General features: G+C 39.4%; 1 protein-coding gene across 1 annotated transcript; it reads right to left on the bottom strand.

The window, feature by feature from the left end:
* Positions 1-3004: 3004 nt before the first annotated feature.
* Positions 3005-20305, bottom strand: NTMT2 (N-terminal Xaa-Pro-Lys N-methyltransferase 2). Its single transcript, XM_052654173.1, has 5 exons — positions 20152-20305; positions 10796-10855; positions 9286-9461; positions 4001-4250; positions 3005-3276 (listed from the first exon to the last, which is right to left on the bottom strand). Exons 1-5 carry the CDS (start codon positions 20303-20305, stop codon positions 3005-3007), a joined length of 912 nt encoding a protein of 303 aa, XP_052510133.1.
* Between the last annotated feature and the right edge of the window lie 2290 nt (positions 20306-22595).

The following is a 22595-nucleotide window of genomic DNA, read 5'->3' as shown; positions in this document are numbered from 1 at the left end:
TGGATTGCCTTTTCCTTCTCCATGGGATCTTCCAGATCCAGGGACCAAACCTATGTCTCCTGCATTGGCAGGCAGATTCTTGACTGCAAGGCACCAGGAAAACTCGCTCTTCCCTTTACCTTGTACTAGCTATTAACTTGTTATAGAGAGGAGATATTGGTATAATTTACTTCCTAATTTTTGTTTTGGCAATTAAGTAAAAAATAGATATGGAGTTGGGAATTTTTTTGTGGCACAATAAAGATGTGGAAGTTTTCTAAGAAGAACAGAAAATTACATAGGAAGAGAAAAGGGACTGCTGATCTATTCCAAAGATTCAACTGAGTTAAAGATTATGTATTCATATTCAGTCAGTTCAGCCGCTCAGTCGTGTCTGACTCTTTGCGACCCCATGAATCGCAGCATGCCAGGCCTCCCTGTCCATCACCATCTCCCGGAGTTCACTCAGACTCACGTCCATCGAGTCCGTGATGCCATCCAGCCATCTCATCCTCTGTCGTCCCCTTCTCCTACTGCCCCCAATCCCTCCCAGCACCAGAGTCTTTTCCAATGAGTCAACTCTTCTCATGAGGTGGCCAAAGTACTGGAGTTTCAGCTTTAGCATCATTCCTTCCAAAGAAATCCCAGGGCTGATCTCCTTCAGAATGGACTGGTTGGATCTCCTTGCAGTCCAAGGGACTCTCAAGAGTCTTCTCCAACACCACAGTTCAAAAGCATCAATTCTTCGGTGCTCAGCCTTCTTCACAGTCCAACTCTCACATCCATATATGACCACAGGAAAAACCATAGCCTTGACTAGACGGACCTTAGTCAGCAAAGTAATGTCTCTGCTTTTGAATATACTATCTAGGTTGGTCATAACTTTTCTTCCAAGGAGTAAGTGTCTTTAAATTTCATGGCTGCAATCACCATCTGCAGTGATTTTGGAGCCCAAAAAAATAAAGTCTGACACTGTTTCCACTGTTTCCCCATCTATTTCCCATGAAGTGATGGGACCGGATGCCATGATCTTCATTTTCTGAATGTTGAGCTTTAAGCCAACTTTTTCACTCTCCTCTTTCACTTTCATCAAGAGGCTTTTTAGCTCCTCTTCACTTTCTGCCATAAGGGTGGTGTCATCTGCATATCTGAGGTTATTGCTATTTCTCCCAGCAATCTTGATTCCAGCTTGTGTTTCTTCCAGTCCAGCGTTTCTCATGATGTACTCTGCATATAAGTTAAATAAACAAGGTAACAATATACAGCCTTGACGTACTCCTTTTCCTATCTGGAACCAGTCTGTAGTTCCATGTCCAGTTCTAACTGTTGCTTCCTGACCTGCATACAGATTTCTCAAGAGGCAGGTTAGGTGGTCTGGTATTCCCATCTCTTTCAGAATTTTCCACAGTTTACTGTGATCCACACAGTCAAAGGCTTTGGCATAGTCAATAAAGCAGAAATAGATGTTTTTCTGGAACTCATGTATTCATATTAATGGGACAATTATGTTATTTCCTCCTTGAGCTCAGGAACCGGGATGCTGAGGAATGGACAACTGTGTCAATCAGCATGTGAGTACTTGCAAAGCAGAAAGTCAAGAAGTAAGAGAATAAGGGTGCTAAATGTAAAAGAAGCAGAAAATGCCTAGGATGGGCTGAAAAGGAAGATTTAGTTAATTTTTTTTTTCAATACATAGAGGATGAAAACATGAGAATTCTTGTTTTCTCACAGTAATCCTGTTTGGTAATGATTCACCGTTTTATTTAATTTTGGTCTCTGGTTTCTCCAGCAATGGTTTTAACTCACATTTTGTTACATTACCCTAAAATGTTGTGAATGACATACTGCAGCTGGAAAGTGCCTGTGGCAGAGTGACATAATTTTCCAGGACATAAAATCAAACTACTAAGTCATGCTATATCAACATAGTGTTTTATAATAATTATTTTCCTCCTAATTTAGAGCTATGACTTACAAACATGATTTTAGGGTGATAACATATGCATTTAACAGATTTTCTTTACTTAAATTGATTGTATTTCATAGAAGACTCAATATATAATACATCAAAAGACAAATAAATCCTTCACATGAAGACTTCAGAGCATTTTAAATAAAATAGAAGTTATATTTAAACATTCTGCTAATAGAAATTAAATTACATTTTTGTTTTTGAAAGATTTTAGATATTTTTAATTAAGCTAATTAATTAAACTAATGCAGTTAGTTCAGTTTTCAGGTTTACCATTTCTTATCTCTTTCCAGTGTACATTCTTATCAATCAAGGAAACAGGAGTAACTGCAATGAAGCAAGTTGTGTTAGAAGCCAGTGACTAAAAGTAGATTATCAGTGACATTCACTTATATGTTCACAGCTGAAATTTCAAGGGTAAAACATTTCCTCCTGAAAGGAGACACTTCCCCATCACTGAAATGCAGACTTCTGTTATGAAATTACATCCATATTATATCATTGGGCAGAGAAACTGACCCCAAATAGAAAGTGAAACCATATTCTTCTATTCCGCTAAAGACAAAATTAAGTAATGGAATTGTTTTACAAGGTTATTTTGACTGGTGCTTTCTTAATTAGGGGGAGATTTTTGTCTAAGAGAAGTAATATTCCCAAAGAGGAAGGAAGGGTAAAGCATCCAGCATGAGGGCAGAGAAAGGTGGTCTAGACTTTATCCCACCCATCCTAAACTACTCTTTCATGCAAACCTTCAGAGACCAACGCAGTTTATATTTTGTGAACGTTGCTCCCTTTCCTGTTTTTATGGGTACACTGGTACAGTTTAGATGTTTTTCCGGATGTCACATTCCATTTGTCTTTTGGAAAAGTCACAGCGTATGTGCACGTACTTACATAATTAGTGGAAACGTGACATCAACTGTTTTGAAACATACATTGTCTCCCTTCTGTTCATTCCTCCATGGATCACAAGGGGTGTAACTTGTGAATCAGAGGAGGGCCACTCTTCCCAAAGCACCTCTGTGCAGTGCAGTCATTCACTCCGGCAGCTGGTCAGGAGCTTCCATCGCTGTGCAGCGCAAACATCCACACCGGGACACATTGCTCTGGAAAGCCGTCCTGCTTTTGCTGGCCTAGCACCACCAGCCCACTCTTCCTAATGAGGGTCTGGAGGATGTCCATGTCCCGAGTCACGCTGCTGTCAGAGAGATCGAAGATGCAGCCCTCCCGGGCCACATTGTCCTTCAGTATGATGATGCCGTTTTCCTTCAGGCCATCTCGGCACCGGGAAAGAAACGCAAGAAGGTCTTTATCAGTCAGGTACCCTACAGGTGAGGCCAAGTAAATGGGGGAACAGGATGAAAGGGTGGGTGGGGAAGGAGGTGAGTAGGAAAGACTGAACGGCCACAAGGCTACAAATCGGGAGCTTGTTTGTTGACTCATTCATGAATTATTTCATAGCCTGAATTGTTTTGTTGCGGAGGCTTTGAGAATTTAGGTAAGAGGACAGGTATCCTCTTTGAGGAGAATCAGTACACTCTCTGTAAAACAGCTATTATACCAACCTAGTCTATCTACCTACCTCCCAGGCACAAAATAAACCACTGCTCATCCCTTGGATTCACAGCTCAACTCTGCCATCGTTCCTCTGTGTCTTACACACACACACACACACACACACACACACACTCAGATCAAAATCTAATTCACTGCTATCTCATTTCCTGAGAATTTAAATCTAAGAAAGCCAAGGTTTGTCAATAATGGGCATACACTTTTTAAAGTTTTTCAAATATTCAGTTTTCTTCTAGGATTTAGGTTGGCACAAAGACACTCCATCCTAAGAATGGGAATCACCAGCCTTGTTCAGTGGATGTTAGGGGCAGAATCCAGAGGACCAGAGCTTGGGGGGAGTTCCCATTATATGTTAGACTAGCTAACTATTCTAAGTGCAGCTAGAGCCAAATATCGCTTTGTGTCCTTGCTCTGCCTCCACAAGTCCTCCAGTTAGCGGGGAGAAGGGAAGATGCAATGCCATGCAGAACTAACCAATGACCCACTGAATCCAGATGACGTCATATCTTCCCAGTGGGGGTGTGAATTCCTGCAGGCTATAGCAGTGGTAGCTTTCTACCTTGTCGCCTTTGACCTGCAAGTAGTTCTGTGCTTCGAGGAGGAACGATTCCATCATGTCCACCAGTTCCACGGAGTTGAAAACCGGCAACAGGACATGCTTGCTGACCCTTCCTATCCCAGAGCCACAGTCCAAGGCACAGTCCGTCCCAGCTCTCCCGGGCCCCTGCAGAAAGGTACCTTGTGGAACAGTCCAATGACAGACATTCACCCTGAGTCTTGACACACAGTTATCTCTTTAAGTAAACTTAATTTAGGTCAAGTTCATATAATTAAATGTGGGTTTCCTTGGTGGCTCAGACAGTAAAGAATCTGCCTACAATGTAAGAGACTTCGGTTTCATCCCTACATCAGGAAGATCCCCTGGAGAAGGGAATGGCAACCCACTCATTATTGTTGCCTGGAGTTGTCTTGCCTGGAGAATTCCATGGACAGGGGAGCCTAGCAGGCTACAGTCCATGGGGTTGCAAAGAGTCAGACATGACATTGCAACTAACACACACGCACACATAAAATTTAATGTACTGTTGTAAATCTACCATTCAAGGAATCTGGACAAATGTATATAGGTATGTACCCACTACCGTGGACTTCCCAGGTGGCACTAGTGATAAAGAGCCCTCCTGCCAATGCAGGAGACATAAGAGACATGGGTTCAATCCCTGGGATGAGAAGATCCCCTGAAGGAGGGCATGGCAACCCACTCAAGTATTCTTGCCTGGAGAAACCCTTGGACGGAGGAGCCTGGCAGGCTATAATCCATACGGTAGCACAGAGTCATAACACTGAAGCAACTTTAGAATGCCCACACCCACTGCCAGAGTCAAGTTATAAAACATCCAATGACTTTTTTCAAAACATATCCAAACATGTCTAGTTTTTGCCTTCTTTATTTTATCCAGTTATAGGTCTTTCAAAGAATTAAAAAATAAGATTTTAGAAAATGTCTTAGGTTTGAGAACTAGGTAATGTTTTATAAGAAGTGGGCCATTTAAAGTCCTATGAAAGTAGAACTTTGTTAATTGCCAATTTGGGTCAAATCCATAACAAATGGACCTGCACTGTAGCTTATTGCCTTGTGGAAAAAGAGAGAGCAAAGACGAGAGAATCTTTCAGACTTTTAAAATTGCTTTTCAAATTCGTGCAGTGAACACATTTCAATTCAGACTGGAGTGGATGACTAAAATTTATTTTTTCAAAACTGATTTTGAGGGCTCTGAATTATCTACTATGCTTGTGTGGAAGATAATTTTTAGGACCTGAGCTGAGGAAATGCAATCCGTTCCATTCTTGGGCCAGAATTTCACTTCAAACTCAGCCTCGGTAGCTTATAGCACATTTATGAGGATAAAAGGTAGTTGCAGCAAAGTCCCCCTGTCTCTTTTCATGCTGAAAATTGTTTCTGCTTTTGTATCAGAAACCACATGACTTATTGGACAAAAAGCCCTTACACTTTTTAAAAGTAAAATTCTGAATTCAACTAACTGACAGTGAAAGATGAATAGTTAGTAGAGATAGGAGGATATCAGCCAGTGAAAGCCTTCTCAGATGTGCTTCTATAAAGTAATATACATATTTACACACACACAACATGTTTATTTATCTATGAAATAAACATGTTATATATGTATATATATGTGTGTGTGTTTATGTATGTATGATATTTGACTGTAGCTATCCTTGAAACAACAGTTATATACAAAACAATTGGGCTTCCTTGGTGGCTCAGACAGTAAAGAATCTACCCACAATGCTAGTGGTAAAGCACCCTACTGCCAGTGCAAGAGACATAAGAGACGCGGGTTCAATCCCTGAGTCGGAAGATCCCCTGGAGGAGGGCATGGCAACCCACTCCAGTGTTGACTGGAGAATCCCTGTGGACAGAGGAGCCTGGCAGGCTACAGTCCAATGTGTCACAAAGAGTCAGACACGAATGAGGTGACTGAGCACATACGTATGCACAAATACACTAATATACAAAAACTGTTATACAAAAATACAGAAGATGCCTCTTACTCAAGTGCTGTCCGCCTTTGCCCCTCACCACTGCTGCCTAGTTGTCTTTATTCCATGCCATTCCCTGTGTTTGGCACAGCCTCGCATATCCTGGCACCAAGTTTTTTCCTCTTTCTCACATTCTCATGCTGTGCCTCCGAGAAGAGACATTTAAAGACTGACCTCTGGGACAACATCTCTACTCTCTTGGACACTATGGCTGCTTATTACTGTGCTTGGATTGAAATTTGATGCACCTCTGTGAATGTGACCAAAACCACATAAATGTGTGATTGCAGAACTTTACTTTTATTATCCTATCTTCATATTTATGGATTTATATAAAATAGTAAAATACTCTTGGAAATTTCATTTTCATTTTGATTCTGTCTATGTCTTTTGTTTCAAAGAATATTATTTTACCTTCTTTCCACTGAAGTTTGACAATAAAGTGTTAAATACCACTGTATAAAAACCATGAAATACAGTTAGCCCCTGATTTTTCAGTCATCCAATCACTGAGAAATATCAAGAGATAAAATCATCAAATACCAATTACTTTTTATAAATTTTTACTTTCCCCTCAAAAAGCTAAAAGTAAGGAATGTTATCAGCTATGCCATTGATATTATCTTGGTATCGTTTGTTTATTTGCTAAAGTAAGCACATTTGCAACAAGTTTAAAAGTGTTTTCCCACTGTCCCAGGTCACTAAGTGTTGAAAGGAAAGCAAAACTTTAAATTAAACAATCTGCCTTTTCCCAGTTGACACAAGGATAAATCATGTCAGATACTCTTGTTCCCAAACTCCTTGTATCTTGACCTGGATACTAATTTAGCATATTATTAAGGTCAAAGTACCAAAATATCATTTCTTTAAAAAGACTGTGTTTGTACTTTGAGGTCACAGCTTCACAATGAGCCTTGTCTACTAAGAAGGACTCCTTATATTTGTTTGAAAAGAGCAGACTGCTCATTTCCAACATAAATATGCCAGCAGAAGGCTATTTCCTTTCCCAGGTCCGTGGGCCTGTGTATGGGCTCTGTCTGAGCAGCATCCCTGTGGTCAGTTTGGCATTCCACATGGAGTGACAAGACAGCTGGATTACTAACTAAGCTTCTGAAATGCACTGGGATCAAAGTCAGCCTCACCTCGAGGCGAGCAGGAAGGATTGCTCTTGGCCAGATTGGGGGAGAGTTGAGGTCTGTGGTCCACACACACACACACAGAGCAGGGATTTTTCTGCTTCATGACACAAATAGAAAAAAATATGTCGTGGATAAGAGCTGGGAATTTGGTATCAGACAGACCTTGCCAGGCATGAGTCCCAGCTCTGTCTCTTACCAACTGCGTAAACTTGAAAACATACTTAATCTCTATAAGCCTCAGTTTCCCCAAGCATGAAAATGAGAAATAATAATAGTACTTACCTCCCCAAATTATTATGAAGAACAAATAAGACAGTGCTTCTAAAGTGCTCATCAGAGTGACTATCAGATAATGTGCTCGGTGAAGTCAGTCAGTAACACTGATTTTAAAATATTCCAAATTAACCTGATCTATAAACAACCACAGCCATCATCTCTAGTTTTGTAGTCCTTTACGGCCACAGCTGATGTCCAGACACTTTGCCCCAATGACTGCTCCATCGTGATCCTATTTTTCTGTACTCAGGCAAAGGGTACTTCAGAGAAAGTTGGATATAAAGTGAACCTCACCTCAACACTAGGGAAACTATTAATATTATGCTTCTAAATAGGTTGACAACCTAATCCCAAATATTTGTAATATTCTTAATGGTTCCTTCATCAGAATAAAATGGAGTCCAAATTTCAGATGAATAACTTCATAGTGAATTGGAACAAAACCTGTTTGCTAGTTAGGACTTTATTCTCAGTAGAACCAACAGCAGCTTTATTATGTGGGTTGTCTGTTCTGAAAACTAAATGAAAAAGTGAAAGTGAAGTCGCTCAGTTCTGTCCAACTTTTTGCAACCCCATGGACTGTAACCTACCAGGCTCCTCTGTCCATGGAATTTTCCAGGCAAGAGTACTGAAGTGGTTTAGCCATTTCCTTCTCCAGGGGATCTTCCTGACACAGGGATCGAAACTGGGTCTCCCGCATTGTGGGCAGATGTTTTACCACCTGAGCCACCAGGGAAGCCCCAACTAAATGAAGCTCCATAAAGTACAGTGACTGAATTATATGAAAGCTTGTTATTAGTAGTAGCAGTAAATGAGCTATATTGCATAATAATTGGGTGCACTAAAGTAAGCATTTGACATATATTATCTCATTTGAGCTTCACATTATCCTACAAGATAGGGTCTGTGGTTATACTCTAGACATAGGTAAGAAAATTGGGGTTTAAGAGAATTTAAGAGTAAACCCAAGGTGGTTTATACTGTAAGAACCATAATAACTCTGGGACCCAAGATTCTGGCTCCTAAAATATATGACTCATCTCCATGTGGCCTGAAAGTCAGGAAGTGGAGTTTTACCCAACACCAAGTCTATAAAGGGATCACATTTTTTCAAGGCAATGTCTCAACTGTGTAGAAAATAATATAAAGATATTCTACTATACTTACCATTTTTAAACTAAACATAAGGCTGCATTTCCCTACAATGTTGAATTTTTATTACAGAGACTCAGTAAATCACCCCAAGATCCCAAATGGCATGATCACTCATCAGTCATCTGAGTGTCAATTGCTTATCTATGGGATCTGAAAGAGAAGTCTTCTTAATCTACTACTTGTAATATTAACGCTGCTAGTTCACCTTCCCCTGAAGCATAAGAAATAAGCTGGTGCTAGGAAAGTGAAATGCTAACTAGGATAAACCAGTCATTTAATGTGAAAGTGAAAGTGAAGTCGCTCAGTCCTGTCCGACTGTTTGCGACCCCATGGACTGTAGCCTATCAGGCTCCTCCGTCCATGGGATTTTCCAGGCAAGAGTGCTGGAGTGGATTGCCATTTCTTTCTCCAGGGGATCTTCCTGACCCAGGAATCGAACCTGGGTCTCCTGCATTGCAGGCAGATGCTTTACCATGGAGCCATTTGAACCTCTTAAAACAGGCTTTCACACTAAACTCGTGGCTCACCCATTTGGCTTTCATATGACTGAAGCGACAACACAGAAGCATGTGAGCTCATTGTTTGCAAGAACTTTGCTTCCTAATCAAACTACAGTTGGATACTCACCCCAACAAATTTCCTGAGAAATTTCCGAGAGGCCTGGATATCTGGGTTGGACAGTTCAATGAAATTTCCCATCATACCCTCTTCTGTAGCTGGTACTTCTTGATAGAAGAGTTTAGCTCTGGCATAGAACTGCATCTCACCATTGATGACTTGACTTGTTAAAGCATACAATTTCACTGAAAATAAAACATTATTAATATTTAAGTGACAAAACAAGTTCATTCTTATCATGCAGCGAATTTCCTCTTAGAAGTCTGCAAATCAGTGGTATGGAGGAAAGGGTATTCATTTGATGTCAGAAGATCTGGGTTTGAGTTCTAGCTCAGTTATTTACTTGCTATTTAACCTTGGGTAAACTTCTCAACCCCTGTGATCTTCAGGCGCCTCATGTATAAATCAGACATGTGGCATTTTCATGATTTAATAAACCTAGAGTTTAATTTTCAAAATAGCTTGTCACTGTGTTTAAAACTATTCAATAGTGTTTGCTACAGTAGAATAAATAATTTCACAAGTTCCACAGTAAGTTTTATCTTTGACCTTAAAATACTTTATGGAAATTTGATCACTAATCCTTACTTCTAACCACACGGTAGATTAGGGATAGGTATTTTTTTCATTTCTTTTTCAAGCAATTTATACCCATATATCTCTTTGTACCAACATGACAGAAAATGTGCTTGAGCCCTAAGTTCTGAAAATAAAATACTAAAAAATATAATATTTTTTGAGCAACAATTTCGTGCTAGATATTATACTAGGCACATTCACATATACTATGTCATTATTTCAGAAAAGAAGTGAGGTATTATTTTTAAACATTTATTTTCATAAAAACATGTGTTCCCACTTCTGAAGGGTAAATGAGTATGCCCTTAAATGTGATTTGTAAATTAAAATGCATCCTTGCAGATATAAAATATTTTCATTAGAGAACATTCAGAAGGAAATTATAGAAAGTGAGTTGAAAGGGAGGAACTTTTTGTTCAAGATTATAAACTGAATCCATCCATTTGTCTTCTCTCATTCCCAATACTCCCCATGAATTGTCTTAATAAACTCAATCTGTAACAATGAAGAAAATGAGGAGGGACCACCAATGAATTCATGATTTCAACAAATTTCTGGCAGACAAAAAACAGATGGAACAAAACTATAGAATTTACAGCTTAGGACATCTGCAAAGGAAATAAAAGTTAATTTAAAATCTGCCTGTAGGCCAACTGGGAGGTGACCAATGCACTCCCTCCCAAAAGTGACAAGCAGCACAGCTATAATCTAAGGGGGGTAAATAGTTTCTTCTCTAAAAAAAAAGGATAACTAGACCCATTAGTGTTGGGATCCTAAAATAGTAATTCTGGCATATAGAAGGTTCCAGGCACCTCATCTGCTCACATTCATCAGAGTCTGGTAAGGTCAACTGGCATATGTAGAGCTTCTGGGCATCCTTTCTATTCAGTGGAGAAGTATATAACAGAGGAAATCTTCTCCACTACCTAAAATCATGTACCTTGTCCTTCATCCCTAACCATGGATAAAAAATGACTTCCAAATACATGAGGGTGAATGTCTGAAAAACAAAAGAGAGATAAACAATCAAAACTGACTCCAAAGGAAATAGAAATAATCCAGGAAATTAATGAGAATTTAAACCAAAACCAAGCAAAAATTTATATCCAGGAGGAGAGATGAGAACAGGTGCATCCATAAATTGAAGATAAGATGTCAAGAAAATAACAATGTAAAACATAATAAAGAATTCTTAGAAATTAGAATTTTGATTGCCAAAAACTTTGGAGTTAATATTGAGTAAAGATTTGGAGTTAACATTGAGTAAACAAATCAGGACATAAAGGAAAAGGTAGATTCAGAAAACAGAAGTAAAAATATTAAAGCTATAAAGATTTAATTCAGAAGACCCAACATCAAGCTAATTAAGATTCTCAAAAACAGAAAATGAAGGGAAAAAAATTATTACAGAAAAAATAGATAAAATTTCTCAAAGCTGAAAGAGATTGTAAGGTCCAGAAGTACTAAGCAATATGGATTTTAAAAACCTGGCTGACTCATGTCACTCTATGGCAAAAACCACCATAATATTATAAAGTATCCTCCAATTAAAATAAATAAATTAATTTAAAAATACTTAAATATACTTGAAATAAAAATAATTTTTTATTTATGAAAATTTTTTATTAAAAATAAAGTCACATTTATACATATCTTTAGGAAATTTCAAAACACCAAGAGAAATGAGAAGATTATTAAGTTATTTATAGGGAAAAAGTTTGCTGAATTTCAAGCAGGGTTGCCAGATATAGCAAATAAAAATATAAGACATGCAATTACTTTTGAATTTTAGATAATCAATGGATAATTTAGTAGTATAAATATGCTCAAAATATCACACATTGCATGGGACATGCTTTTACTAAAAAATTGTTTGTTGATTATCTTAAATTCAAATTTAACTGACCTCATATTTTACCTGGCAGCCATAAAGGAGTAGACTCAGGCTTATAACACAGATCTCATCAGAAACACTGAAAAACAATGTCATCAATATTTTAAGGGAAAATTATTTTGAAGCTAAAATATGTTACCATTCAAATGGTGAGAGAATATTTACCTCCCATATTCATTCTTCAGAAGTTTCTCAAAGCTATATTCCAGCTCAGTGAGTGTTAAAATTGAGACGATATATCATGAAAAACAACACAATTAACCCAGGAATCCAATGAAAAGAAATCCCAAAATGGTAAATATTATTAGATCTAGAAAGAAATCAGTTTATACTACAACAGAAAGCATTGGCTTCAAAAAATATCTTCAGGAAATAAAATGAACTGGATTCTGGGCAATAGATAGTAGGGAAGAAGCGAGAAGACATGAGTAATATCCTTAGGAAGACATATTTTTAACCTCAACAAAAATAAAAGACAGTTGAATGCTCCAAGTAAAACATACAACTGTATAAAAAAAAGTTACAATCAGGATATGAAGCAAACCAAAATATGACATAATTGTACATAGGAGTATAAGAAAAGAGAATCTATTTAAACTTTACTAGGAACACCAAGATTGTGACATTGGTTAATGCACCACATGGCTCTGAATTGAACAACGGTTACATAGTTCCAAATTTTTATTCTAAAGGTTAAAAATCCAATAAACCCTCCTTCTATCCATTGTAGTATATTTCATCTGTGGAGTTACATCATTATTTCCTACCTTGAAGACGCTGAGGCCAATATTTAGACCCTTGAGTGATCATGAATTTGCTAAAAGGAATAGGAATCAGAACACATGTATGTTATTTTCTAGAGACTAACAATATTATATACTATATTTCCTGTATATGTTAATTAATACAATAGATTGTCATTTTAAAAATATAAACCTTTTAAAACTGTTAATAAATAGTCCAGTAGTCATGTATGAATGTGAGAGTTGGACTATAAAGAAAGCTGAGCGCTGAAGAATTGATGCTTTTGAACTACAGTGTTGGAGAAGACTCTTGAGAGTCCCTTGGATTGCGAGGAGATCCAACCAGTCCATCCTAAAGAAGATCAGTCCAGGGTGTTCATTGGAAGGACTGATGCTGAAGCTGAAGCTCCAATACTTTGGCCACCTGATGTGAAGAACTGACTCATTTTAAAAGACCCTGATGCTGGGAAAGATTGAGGGCAGAAGGAGAAGGGGATGACAGAGGATGAGATAGTTGGATGGCATCACCAACTCAATGGACATGAGTTTGGGTAAACTCCAGGAGTTGGTGATGGACAGGGAGGCCTGGCATGCTGCGGTCCATGGGGTTGCAAAGAGTCAGACATGACTGAGCGACTGAACTGAACAATAGATTGTCATTTTAAAAATACAAAACTGTTAATAAATATATAGATTTTTTGACATTTTATATACAAGGAGCATCTGATTGAGAAAATATAACTTTAAAAGGAATGTCCTCATGTTCAAAATCATTGGGTACCGACACCAGTCCCCCTTCCCTAGCACTCAGTAAAGTGTTATGTCAACAATGACATATAATGAATACAACGAATGCTTATAAATTCAACAGGGACAGCAAAAATTAAGCATCACCAGGCCAAAAAAACACGACTGTTCCAAATTCGTCTGGATGTCTCAGAAAATCAGGTTAAGAAATCACAACTCACAAAGTCCTCCCAGAGATGAATGCTTCTGGGGCAAGCCACAGGTAAGCCACAGCCCAGTGCTCTCTTGTTGATCCAACCAAAGCAGCAAAACAACCACTCTCATCATCACCTGCTTAAGTCAACTAGTTGGTGGAGTTTATTAAAACCTTTAATCTGAATATGGGAATGGTCCATTATGCCAGCAACATTTAGACCACAAGTGAATTCCAAGCTCAGCAGGGGTCAGACTCAATAGGTAAGTTTTTATGGTTATGGGCTTGTCACCTAATTGACAGGAACATTTCACTAAAAAGATATATGAGGTGTAATGTCCAGCCCCAGGTACTCCCCTCCTGATAGCTCCTGCAATGGTGCCAGTTGATTGATAAGGTAATCAAACATCAGCCTATGCCTTTTTATTATAGAAATACATCTAGTGGCTTATTCTTGTGGGATTGCAATGTTTTTGTGACACTTGGTGTAGTCTAAACCAGAGGCTAGACACTCTATTAGCTCTTGATATAACATGGTGCTTATTTCTTGACCTACATTATAAGCTGAACTTCCAAGGAATTTCCAATGTTACAAAAAGAAAAATAAAGTACATGTGAATTTGCCCTGAAGAAGAACAAAGATCTTGTGAACCCTCTACGAAAAATTTGTTGAGAGCATAGTGTTTATGCTTGCTGAATACCTTCTCAATTTTCTTTTTTGGTTTGTTTTTTTTTAGTAGGGTTGTATATAACTATTTTAGACTTTATGCTATATATTAGACCTATTTGTCAACTGGAAATTGACCTAAGAGTCTTCAGAGGATATCTAGGCTAGATTTAAACAGTAAGTTTGAAATGATTTGAGATAGAATACTGGATCAAGTTAGTCTTTTATTTATGAGAAGAAAGAAAGCCCAACTAGGAGATGCCTTTAGGAAGTATAAGGTCTTCCATAAAAGAGATTTGTAGGTGATAACTTCTCAATTTAGCCATTAAAGAAGTGACAGTAAAAATTAAGACAGGAAGGGAGGAAAGATAAAAGGAAGGGAAGAAGGAAAGAAGATGTGTCTAGGTACAATAGAATATTACTCAGCCATAAAAGGAAGAAAATTCTGCCATTTGTAACAACATAGATGGACCTTGAGGGCATTATACTAAATGATATAAATCAGACAGAGAAAGATAAATAATGTATGATCTCACTTATATGCGGAATCTGAAAAACACCAAAGTCTTATCGGTTTTCTCATCCACAAGAAAGAGTAGGAGGGAGTGGAATTTCATCAGTGTTCCTGGTAGAATCCAAAGGTCTGTGTGTGCCAGAATACTAGAAAGTCATCATTAACAAGCCTTAGAATTACCCTGAGAGTCCCTCTAGGTTTCATTTCTTCCCTGAATGCTTTAGGAGTCGAGGGTTCCTTGCCTGTAAAATAATGCACTCTCAACCCTGAAAGTGTTAGTGGGCTTTTTCCTTTCTGACTGAGAGCTATTTCAGGGCTTCCCAGGTGGCTCAGTGGAAAAGATTTTACCTGTGAATACAGGAGACACAGATTCAATCCCTGGGTCAGGAAGATCCCCTGAAGGAGGAAATGGCAACCTGCTCCAGTATTCTTGTCTAGGAAATCCCATGAACAGAGGAGCCTGGTGGGCTACAGTCCACAGGGTCGCAAAGAGTCAGACACAACTGAGCACACAAATTCTTTTCAGCCTTCAACACAAGTAAGGTAAAGAAAGGTGAGGAGGGAGGGAAAATACACGTTCCCCACTCCAGCAAGGGTGTATACAAGTTCCCACTGCACATCGTATCCCATACCCACTTGGCCAAATGTCTTCCTCTTTAATTCCTACTTGAGTGTTCTACCTAACCCGCTGTTGAATGTGAAAAGGTCAGAATACAAAGATACTGGGGACAGAGTTTTCACGGAGAGATTTTGCATCGGAAGAGTCAGAAGCGGATCCAGCAGTCACCAGGCCTCCTCTGTACCTCCCTCTGCAGCATCCTGTAGTGATGCCTGTCCCTGTCGCCACATTCCACGAAAATTATCTGTGCGCATCTCTCTCCTACATTAAACCCCAGGACTTACCAACCTGCTGACCCACAGCAGGCCTCCTTAGAGCGTTCGCTGAATAAATGAATATTGTCTAGTTTTTCGTTCTTTGAATGACAGGTTCAACAAAGTAGTGAATGGATATAGGGAATAGCCAACCCACTCCAGTATTCTTGCCTGGAGAAGTCCATGGACAAAGGAGCCTGGTAGGCTACAGTCCACGGAGTCGCAAAGAGTCTGACACAACTGAGCACATGCACGCACACACAACATAATCACACACAGGTCACACTTTTTGTAGTTAATGGAAAGCTATAGGAGGATATATTGATTTTCCTAATTAGGCAAACCAAATAATAAAAATTAGCAATCATCACTGATCAAACATGTATATATGTACTATATATGCTAGCATTTATGTCTCACTGAATATATAAGATAGATGTGACTTTCTCCAGAAGAAATTGCCAACTAGTGAGTGACACAACTGGGATTTAAACCTAGTTTTATTTAAATCCAAAATCCATATTTTACCCATTTAATACTGTGTGTAGGATGGTCTGCTAAAGAGAGGAATATTATCCACTTCTTCATTTCTTTAAAATGAAAAATGGTCTTACATAATTGGTATTGCAAAGGCAACAATAAACATTTGGAAAATGTATCACTGCACAGTGAGTTGTGCAGCCATGCTTTCCACAGGGATGAAATCAATTTGCAAAATGCCAAAAGTTGTATGCTGAGGTGGGCTGCCATCTATGGGGTCGCACAGAGTCGGACACAACTGAAGCGACTTAGCAGCAGCAGCAGCAACAGCAGCAGCAGCAGCAGCAGCAGTGTATTGAAGGGAATGTTTTTATTAATTCTAGGTTTTAATTGTGATAGCAAAGCTGTGACCATTGTTCTCAATTTCTTCCTCAGAGCCTAATTCTTCTAAAAAGAGGTAAGTGAAGGGGAGTTAATAACCATTAGTAGATACCTCCCTTGTGCCTGACATTATGCCAAGGCACTTTCATGTCATCTCTTCATGTTATCTCTCTTAATCCTTACAAAAACTGGAATTGTAATCACTATTTTACAGGTAAGTGATGAAAAAAGTCAGAAAAAGGTAGTAACATGCTCAATATTATGGAGAAAAGAAGTGTCACAGCCAAGTCCTAACCCAAACTTATTTAAATGTAAAGCCTTTGTTCCTTTTGCTAAACTGCATGGAAGTATTATTCTAAGTGCCAAGTTAGACTAAGCCTTTAACAATATCCAGGAGTAATAGATTCTTGCACATTATATAATGAATAAATATTCACTGACTTCTGTGTCCTAAAAAATATGCTGTGGATAGTGCTAGAAGAATTACTGAGGAGTTGGCTTATGTGTCTACCTCCAAGTTGGATTGTATACAGGCCCACACTGTTATACAAACTGGAGATTTACATAAATTGTTTTCCTACTCTACTACCCATTTGTTCACAAACAGCCCCCTATGACAAATTCATTCACTCCAGACCTGTAGCTGAATTTGGGCTGGTATAACTAGATTATATGAACCCATTCACTGGCTCACCCATCTTTCTGATTTCTTCAATAGAAAGCCAGTTCTCCTCATGGACTATTTTTTATATTCCTGTCAGTTGGAAAAATTTGGTAAAACTTAGAGTGCTCCCCTCATTAGTCAAGTTGCCATTTACACTGGGAGGCAGCATGATTTTGTGGTTAAAAAGCCCAACTGGCCTGGGTGCTAATCCTGCTCCACACTCATCACTGTGTGATCTTTGGCCAGTTACTTACTTCCTCTGTGGATCAGTTCCTCAGATTCAGGAGAAAGAAAATAACACCACCACCTAATACAGATGTTGAGAGGATTAACAGAGATAATATATACAAACCACTGAGAATAGTAACAAACATGTTTCCATTTCTTTGTGAAGACCTGTCATAGTCAATGGCATAGCTAAGAGTTCCATTGGAGACTTTGAATATGCATGCTCTTGCTTCTCCAGGAATCACTGAAGTTAGCCAGGGATAGTTCAGCAAGTGTCCCCATGACTGAATGTCACTTCACAGGGAGCTGGTGTGAGGCTGATTGCCTAACGCAGGCAGTTGGAGGGAGGAAGGAAGGAAAGAAGGAATCAAAGAGTCTGGTTAGCCGCCATTCTTCCCATAATTACTCCAAACAACAAACTCTCTGTGCAGATGCTACAGTAGGGTTCCCCAGTCTTTTAAAAGAAGGGCTTTATTTTCATTTCTATGAAGTCTTGAAATCATCAAGAGGAGGGGAAGCCAACTCTAAAACACCCCAGTGAGGGCTGGGGAAGGAGTGCTTCCACTGGCTGAGTTTTACTTCCAAAGTGAAAACATTAATATCAACCGAAGCCTGAAAACTCTCAAACACCAAATTAAGCTTATCTTCGGTAATGCCTGTTCTAAGGAAGGGTGTGTGGTAACTTTAAAGAGAGCTGGATCTAAGGAAGGAAATGAAATGCTACTGCTTACTGAGCATTGATGAGTTTCACATATATAATTGTATTTAATACTCCAACAGCCCCACAGTTTTGAAGAAAATGATGCTCAGAGATTAGCAACTTGCAGGAGTGATTTCTCTGTCAGTAGCAGTGCCAGAATATGAACTCAGGATGTTGGAAACTTGCAATTAATTATTAGTAAGGGGCCATTTAATTTTTCTAATAAATACTTATTGGGGTCTTTTAAATTCATCTTTAGCTACTTTCAGAGATGAGGTTTAATCTCTAATAATTATTTTTAAAATTTGGCAGTCATCTACCCCTTAGCATGTCTCTCATAAGTCATTGAATTTATATCTTTTGCCAGACTAACGCAACATGAGCCAACAAGGTACTGTTACTGAGGTATCGTCCAAAGAGTGTCTCCAGTGGTCTGACAAAACATATGGAGTGGTCAGAACATCATCATCTTCCAAATAAACTGCTCTAATTTTTCCATTTGGATAAAGATGAGATGTCCGCTACGTCCTAAAGGAATTACTTATGGGTAGATCAGAGAGTTTGGATCATAAAGCAAGCTGAGCACCGAAAAATTGATGCTTTTGAATTATGTCACTGGAGTAGACTCATGTGATCCCATGGACTGCAAGGAGATCAAACCAGTCAGTCCTAAAGGAAATCAACTCTGAATATTCATTGGAAGGACTGTTGCTGAAGCTGAAGTTCCAATACTTTGGCCACCTGAAACAAAGAATGTACTCGTTGGGAAAGATCCTGAAACCAAGAATGAAGGCAAAGGGAGAAGAGGGTGGCAGAGGATGAGATGGTTAGATAGCATCACCAACACAAAGGATATGAATTTGAGCAAACTCCAGGAGACAGTGAAGGGCAGTGGAGCCAGAAGTGCTGCAGTCCATGAGGTCACAAAGAATTAGGAACAACGTAGCCACTGAACAACAAAATATGGTCTACCAGAAAGAGCCCTGGTTCTTGCTTTGGTATCTAGGTGAGACCTATCTAGACTGATCTCATCATCTCTGAATTTTCTTTTCCTCATTTTGAAAAAATAGTATAGGGGACAAGAGTGAGAAGGTGCATAGAAAAGTAATAATGCTGACCCTATCTATTTCATCATGTGGTTGGTTATAAGGATCAAATAAAGTCATAAATGAGAAATCTGAATAAGGAATATACATCAGTTCAGTTCAGTTCAGTTATATATATATATGTATATATGTGAGATGAAGCCATTTGTATATCTAGAATTAAAGATTCCCCTCAGAAATGGACTTAGAAAGTGACTTTGGTAGGCTGGTAACATAGTCTTGAATGCAATACAAAGAATTATGTAGCTCCTTGCCCATCTGGAAAGCCTGCCCACATCAAGTGTACAATGGGGCTTTCAGGAACCTTAAGAAAACAGACTGGGGCAAAACATACTGCTCCTGCTTTCACTGGGGGAATATAAATCAAAGGGGATACTTCACTCTTTAATCACAAGTTATTTCCTCTTCAGGGCTGTTGAGAGTGCGCTTAACTAACCGCTTTCACACAGGCTAAGAAAAGCAGTGTAGACAAACCAGATAAGCTTTATGTTGCCCTATTGTCCACCTCCCTGAAAACTAGAGGTAATAATTAAAATGGAGACAGACTGCTGCCCAATTTTTTTCTTAGCATTCAAAGATCACACTAAAATCAGCTCCTTTAAACTCTCAGACTATTATTGCAACTTGGAAAGGCCAGAAAGCATACACATGCAGACACACTCTCACCCCAATAACCTTGATCTATTATTATTTGATCTATTATTGTTTATTCTTTTTCCTTCTTAGTTGATATGCTATTGCGTTAATACTCTCAACCTAATTTACTCACCTCTAAACTTTTGCAAATATCAAAAATGTCCTTTCAAACTCAAGAAATTCATTTCTACAAGCCTGATATTCAGGCAACCAACACCCAGAGAAGCAAGTTACTCATGTCTGCGGTGCATGGAAATCCCAAAATAGAGGCTTGACCTTCCAGGAAGCACTTGATCTTTGCACTCTCCATAAAAGAATGCCATTGAAACATTCAAGCCCATTTAAATGGTTGTGGGTCCTTTTTATTTGAAAAGTGTCCTTGTTCTAATTCCTTTTGGAAAAACCCCACAACCTCACACAGTGGCTCCAGTCATTTCTTATCCCTTATCTAGGAGCTCTGACTCACTTACCCAGGGGAATATTTTCCAGCAGGTAGAGATAGCTCTGAAAGAAGTCATTGCAAATGGCTTTGTGAAGAATAAAGGACATGCTATGTCGACAGAGTTCATCATCGGTCTTCTGCCAGCGGGATCTGAAGGCAAAGTGGGCTCCCAGGTGGGCCATGGTGAAAGGGGATAATAATTATTCCTACAGAGAGAGGAAGCTTGCCTGACAGTTTCTTTGAATTAACTTTCTCTTCCTACACGAACTTGAGACTGTCATTTTAAACCAACCCCTGTCCATCTATATCAGGAGAGGTGTCATGGGGCTTGGGGGAGGGGCAGCAGACACAGGGAGGTCAGACTCTTGGCACGTCTACTGTCTGATTGCTCGGGCGACACCACTCCTGGCCAGCAGGTGCTAAGTAAAGATGAAAACAGGCTGAGCGAGATCCTGCTTCATCCAGGGAAAAGCACACCTCCCTCCTTTAGCTGCCACTTCAAACAAGCAGGAGCACAGCCTGCTAACACCCTGAATACTTGCTTTAATTTGATTCCTAAATTGGAAGAGCCTCATTTCCATTTCAAAGAGTTGTGAATATTTTGCAGGAGATCCAGTTCCCTGATTTCCATCCCTCCTCCTGGAATGCCAAATCCTCAAGTTACAAGGACCCTTCAAAGTCATCTTAGCTACCCATGCTTCTTTCATCAGTTCAGTTTTGCCCAAATCTTTTCCTAGAGATGGATGCATGTTTCCCATTTCTGAGGATCTTCAAGAGACGCAATTATATGAAAGCCTGTTCTGATGTTAAATACCTTTCTCTGTCAGTAAACTCTTCCATCTAGCTTGCACTGAATACCTAGTCATGGAAGACTGTTTCTTCATTTTTCCCTATTAAGGATATGATTTTCCTCATATGCACTCCTTTGAAATCTGTACTGGATATCTTCTCAGCGTCCTCCTGATCTACTCTCTGCTGTTCCCACATTACTGTGTGTGGTTGGAGACTGGACTGTATTGACCCTATTAGTGGATGTCTTGCCTTCTGGCTTCTGGTTGAGTTCTGCCAGTGGGTGGTACCAGCAGAAGGGTGGAAGAAAGTGATTCAGCATATTTATTCCCCTGGCACCCTCCCTGTTGAGATGCTGTTGGCTGACTACTTCATAAGGTGAAAAGTCATGGCTTCTGCCCTGGGGTCTTCTCATACAAAACCCCCTCCCAGTTCTGGTAACTGCTGCTTCCTCATGTTGCTTCAGACCTCAGGAGAGTGATACACCAAGCTGTCTCAACCTCTCGGGTAATGCACTATTCCTTGTAATTCTCTGTACCTAACTTACCACACCTTTGGAAATAGTCACTTTACTAAGCTGGCTCAAATTCTCAATTTGTGAGTGTCATTATGTTTCCTGTGGGGACAACTATCATTTAACTCTCCTATACTCTTAACAGGAAAAATTCATAAGAACTCATACTCCTTTGGCCAATGCCATGTGCAACCACTGACTGCCCACCATCCCTAAAACACACATACACACCCACCCACCTGCATACAAATGAACACATTATGTTTACTTTTTCTTTTTTTTTTCAGTCAATAAGTCATGTCCGATTCTTTTTGCGGCCCCACAGATAGTAGCCCTGTCAGGTTCCTCTGTCCTTGGGATTTCCCAGGCAAGAATACTGAAGAAAAGTTGCATGGCTCAAGGTAACCTGGAATTAAAATTCCCCTCCAGGTCCTCCCCACCATGTGAGGCAAAACAAAGAACTCTCTCACCCGAAGGAAAAATAGACATTAGGTTGATTACGCCCAGCTCCAAGCCGGCCCAGCCTCTGGCCCATCTCCAGAACTCCTTGCCCCAGCCATTTAAGAGATAACTACTCCCAGCAACCTTGGAGAAGAACAGGCCCCCTTAAGACAGTAGCTTTCTACATACATGCCTATATATACTTACTTTTTTCTTAGATAAGTGCAGCAGCTCGCTAATCTGACTGCTGCCCCTTCTTGCCTCATTAAAGGTGATCTGTTCCTGTAGAGTGCCAGTCTCATTCTTTTTCTGAACCTTGCCTACTCTAATTCCATACCTTACAAATACTGGAGTGGGTTGCCATTTCCTTCTCCAAAGAATCTTCCAGACCCAGGGGTCAAACTCCCATCTCTTTCTTTGGCAGACAGATTCTTCATCACTGAGCCACCTGGGAAGCCCACACATAGTAGGCAGCTTCTAAGATGGCCCCATAGATCCCCACTTTATGATTGATTTTCACACTTATCTGTCTTCTTTCTTGAGAAAAGGATAGACTTACTGACTCACTTCTAAAGAATAAAATACAAGTGGAAGCAATAAGATGTCACTTCAAAGATTAGGTTATGAAAAGACTGTCCTGGACATTTTCCTTTGCTCTCTTCCTTGCTTGCTCTCAGGGAAGCCAGATGCCTGCTGTGAGCTGCCCTAAGGAGAGGCCCACATGACAA

Source organism: Budorcas taxicolor, chromosome 16, assembly GCF_023091745.1.
Source record: "Budorcas taxicolor isolate Tak-1 chromosome 16, Takin1.1, whole genome shotgun sequence".
Lineage (NCBI taxonomy): Eukaryota > Metazoa > Chordata > Mammalia > Artiodactyla > Bovidae > Budorcas > Budorcas taxicolor.
The sequence above is the reverse complement of the archived record's forward strand: the minus strand, read 5'-3'. Positions and strand labels throughout refer to the sequence as shown.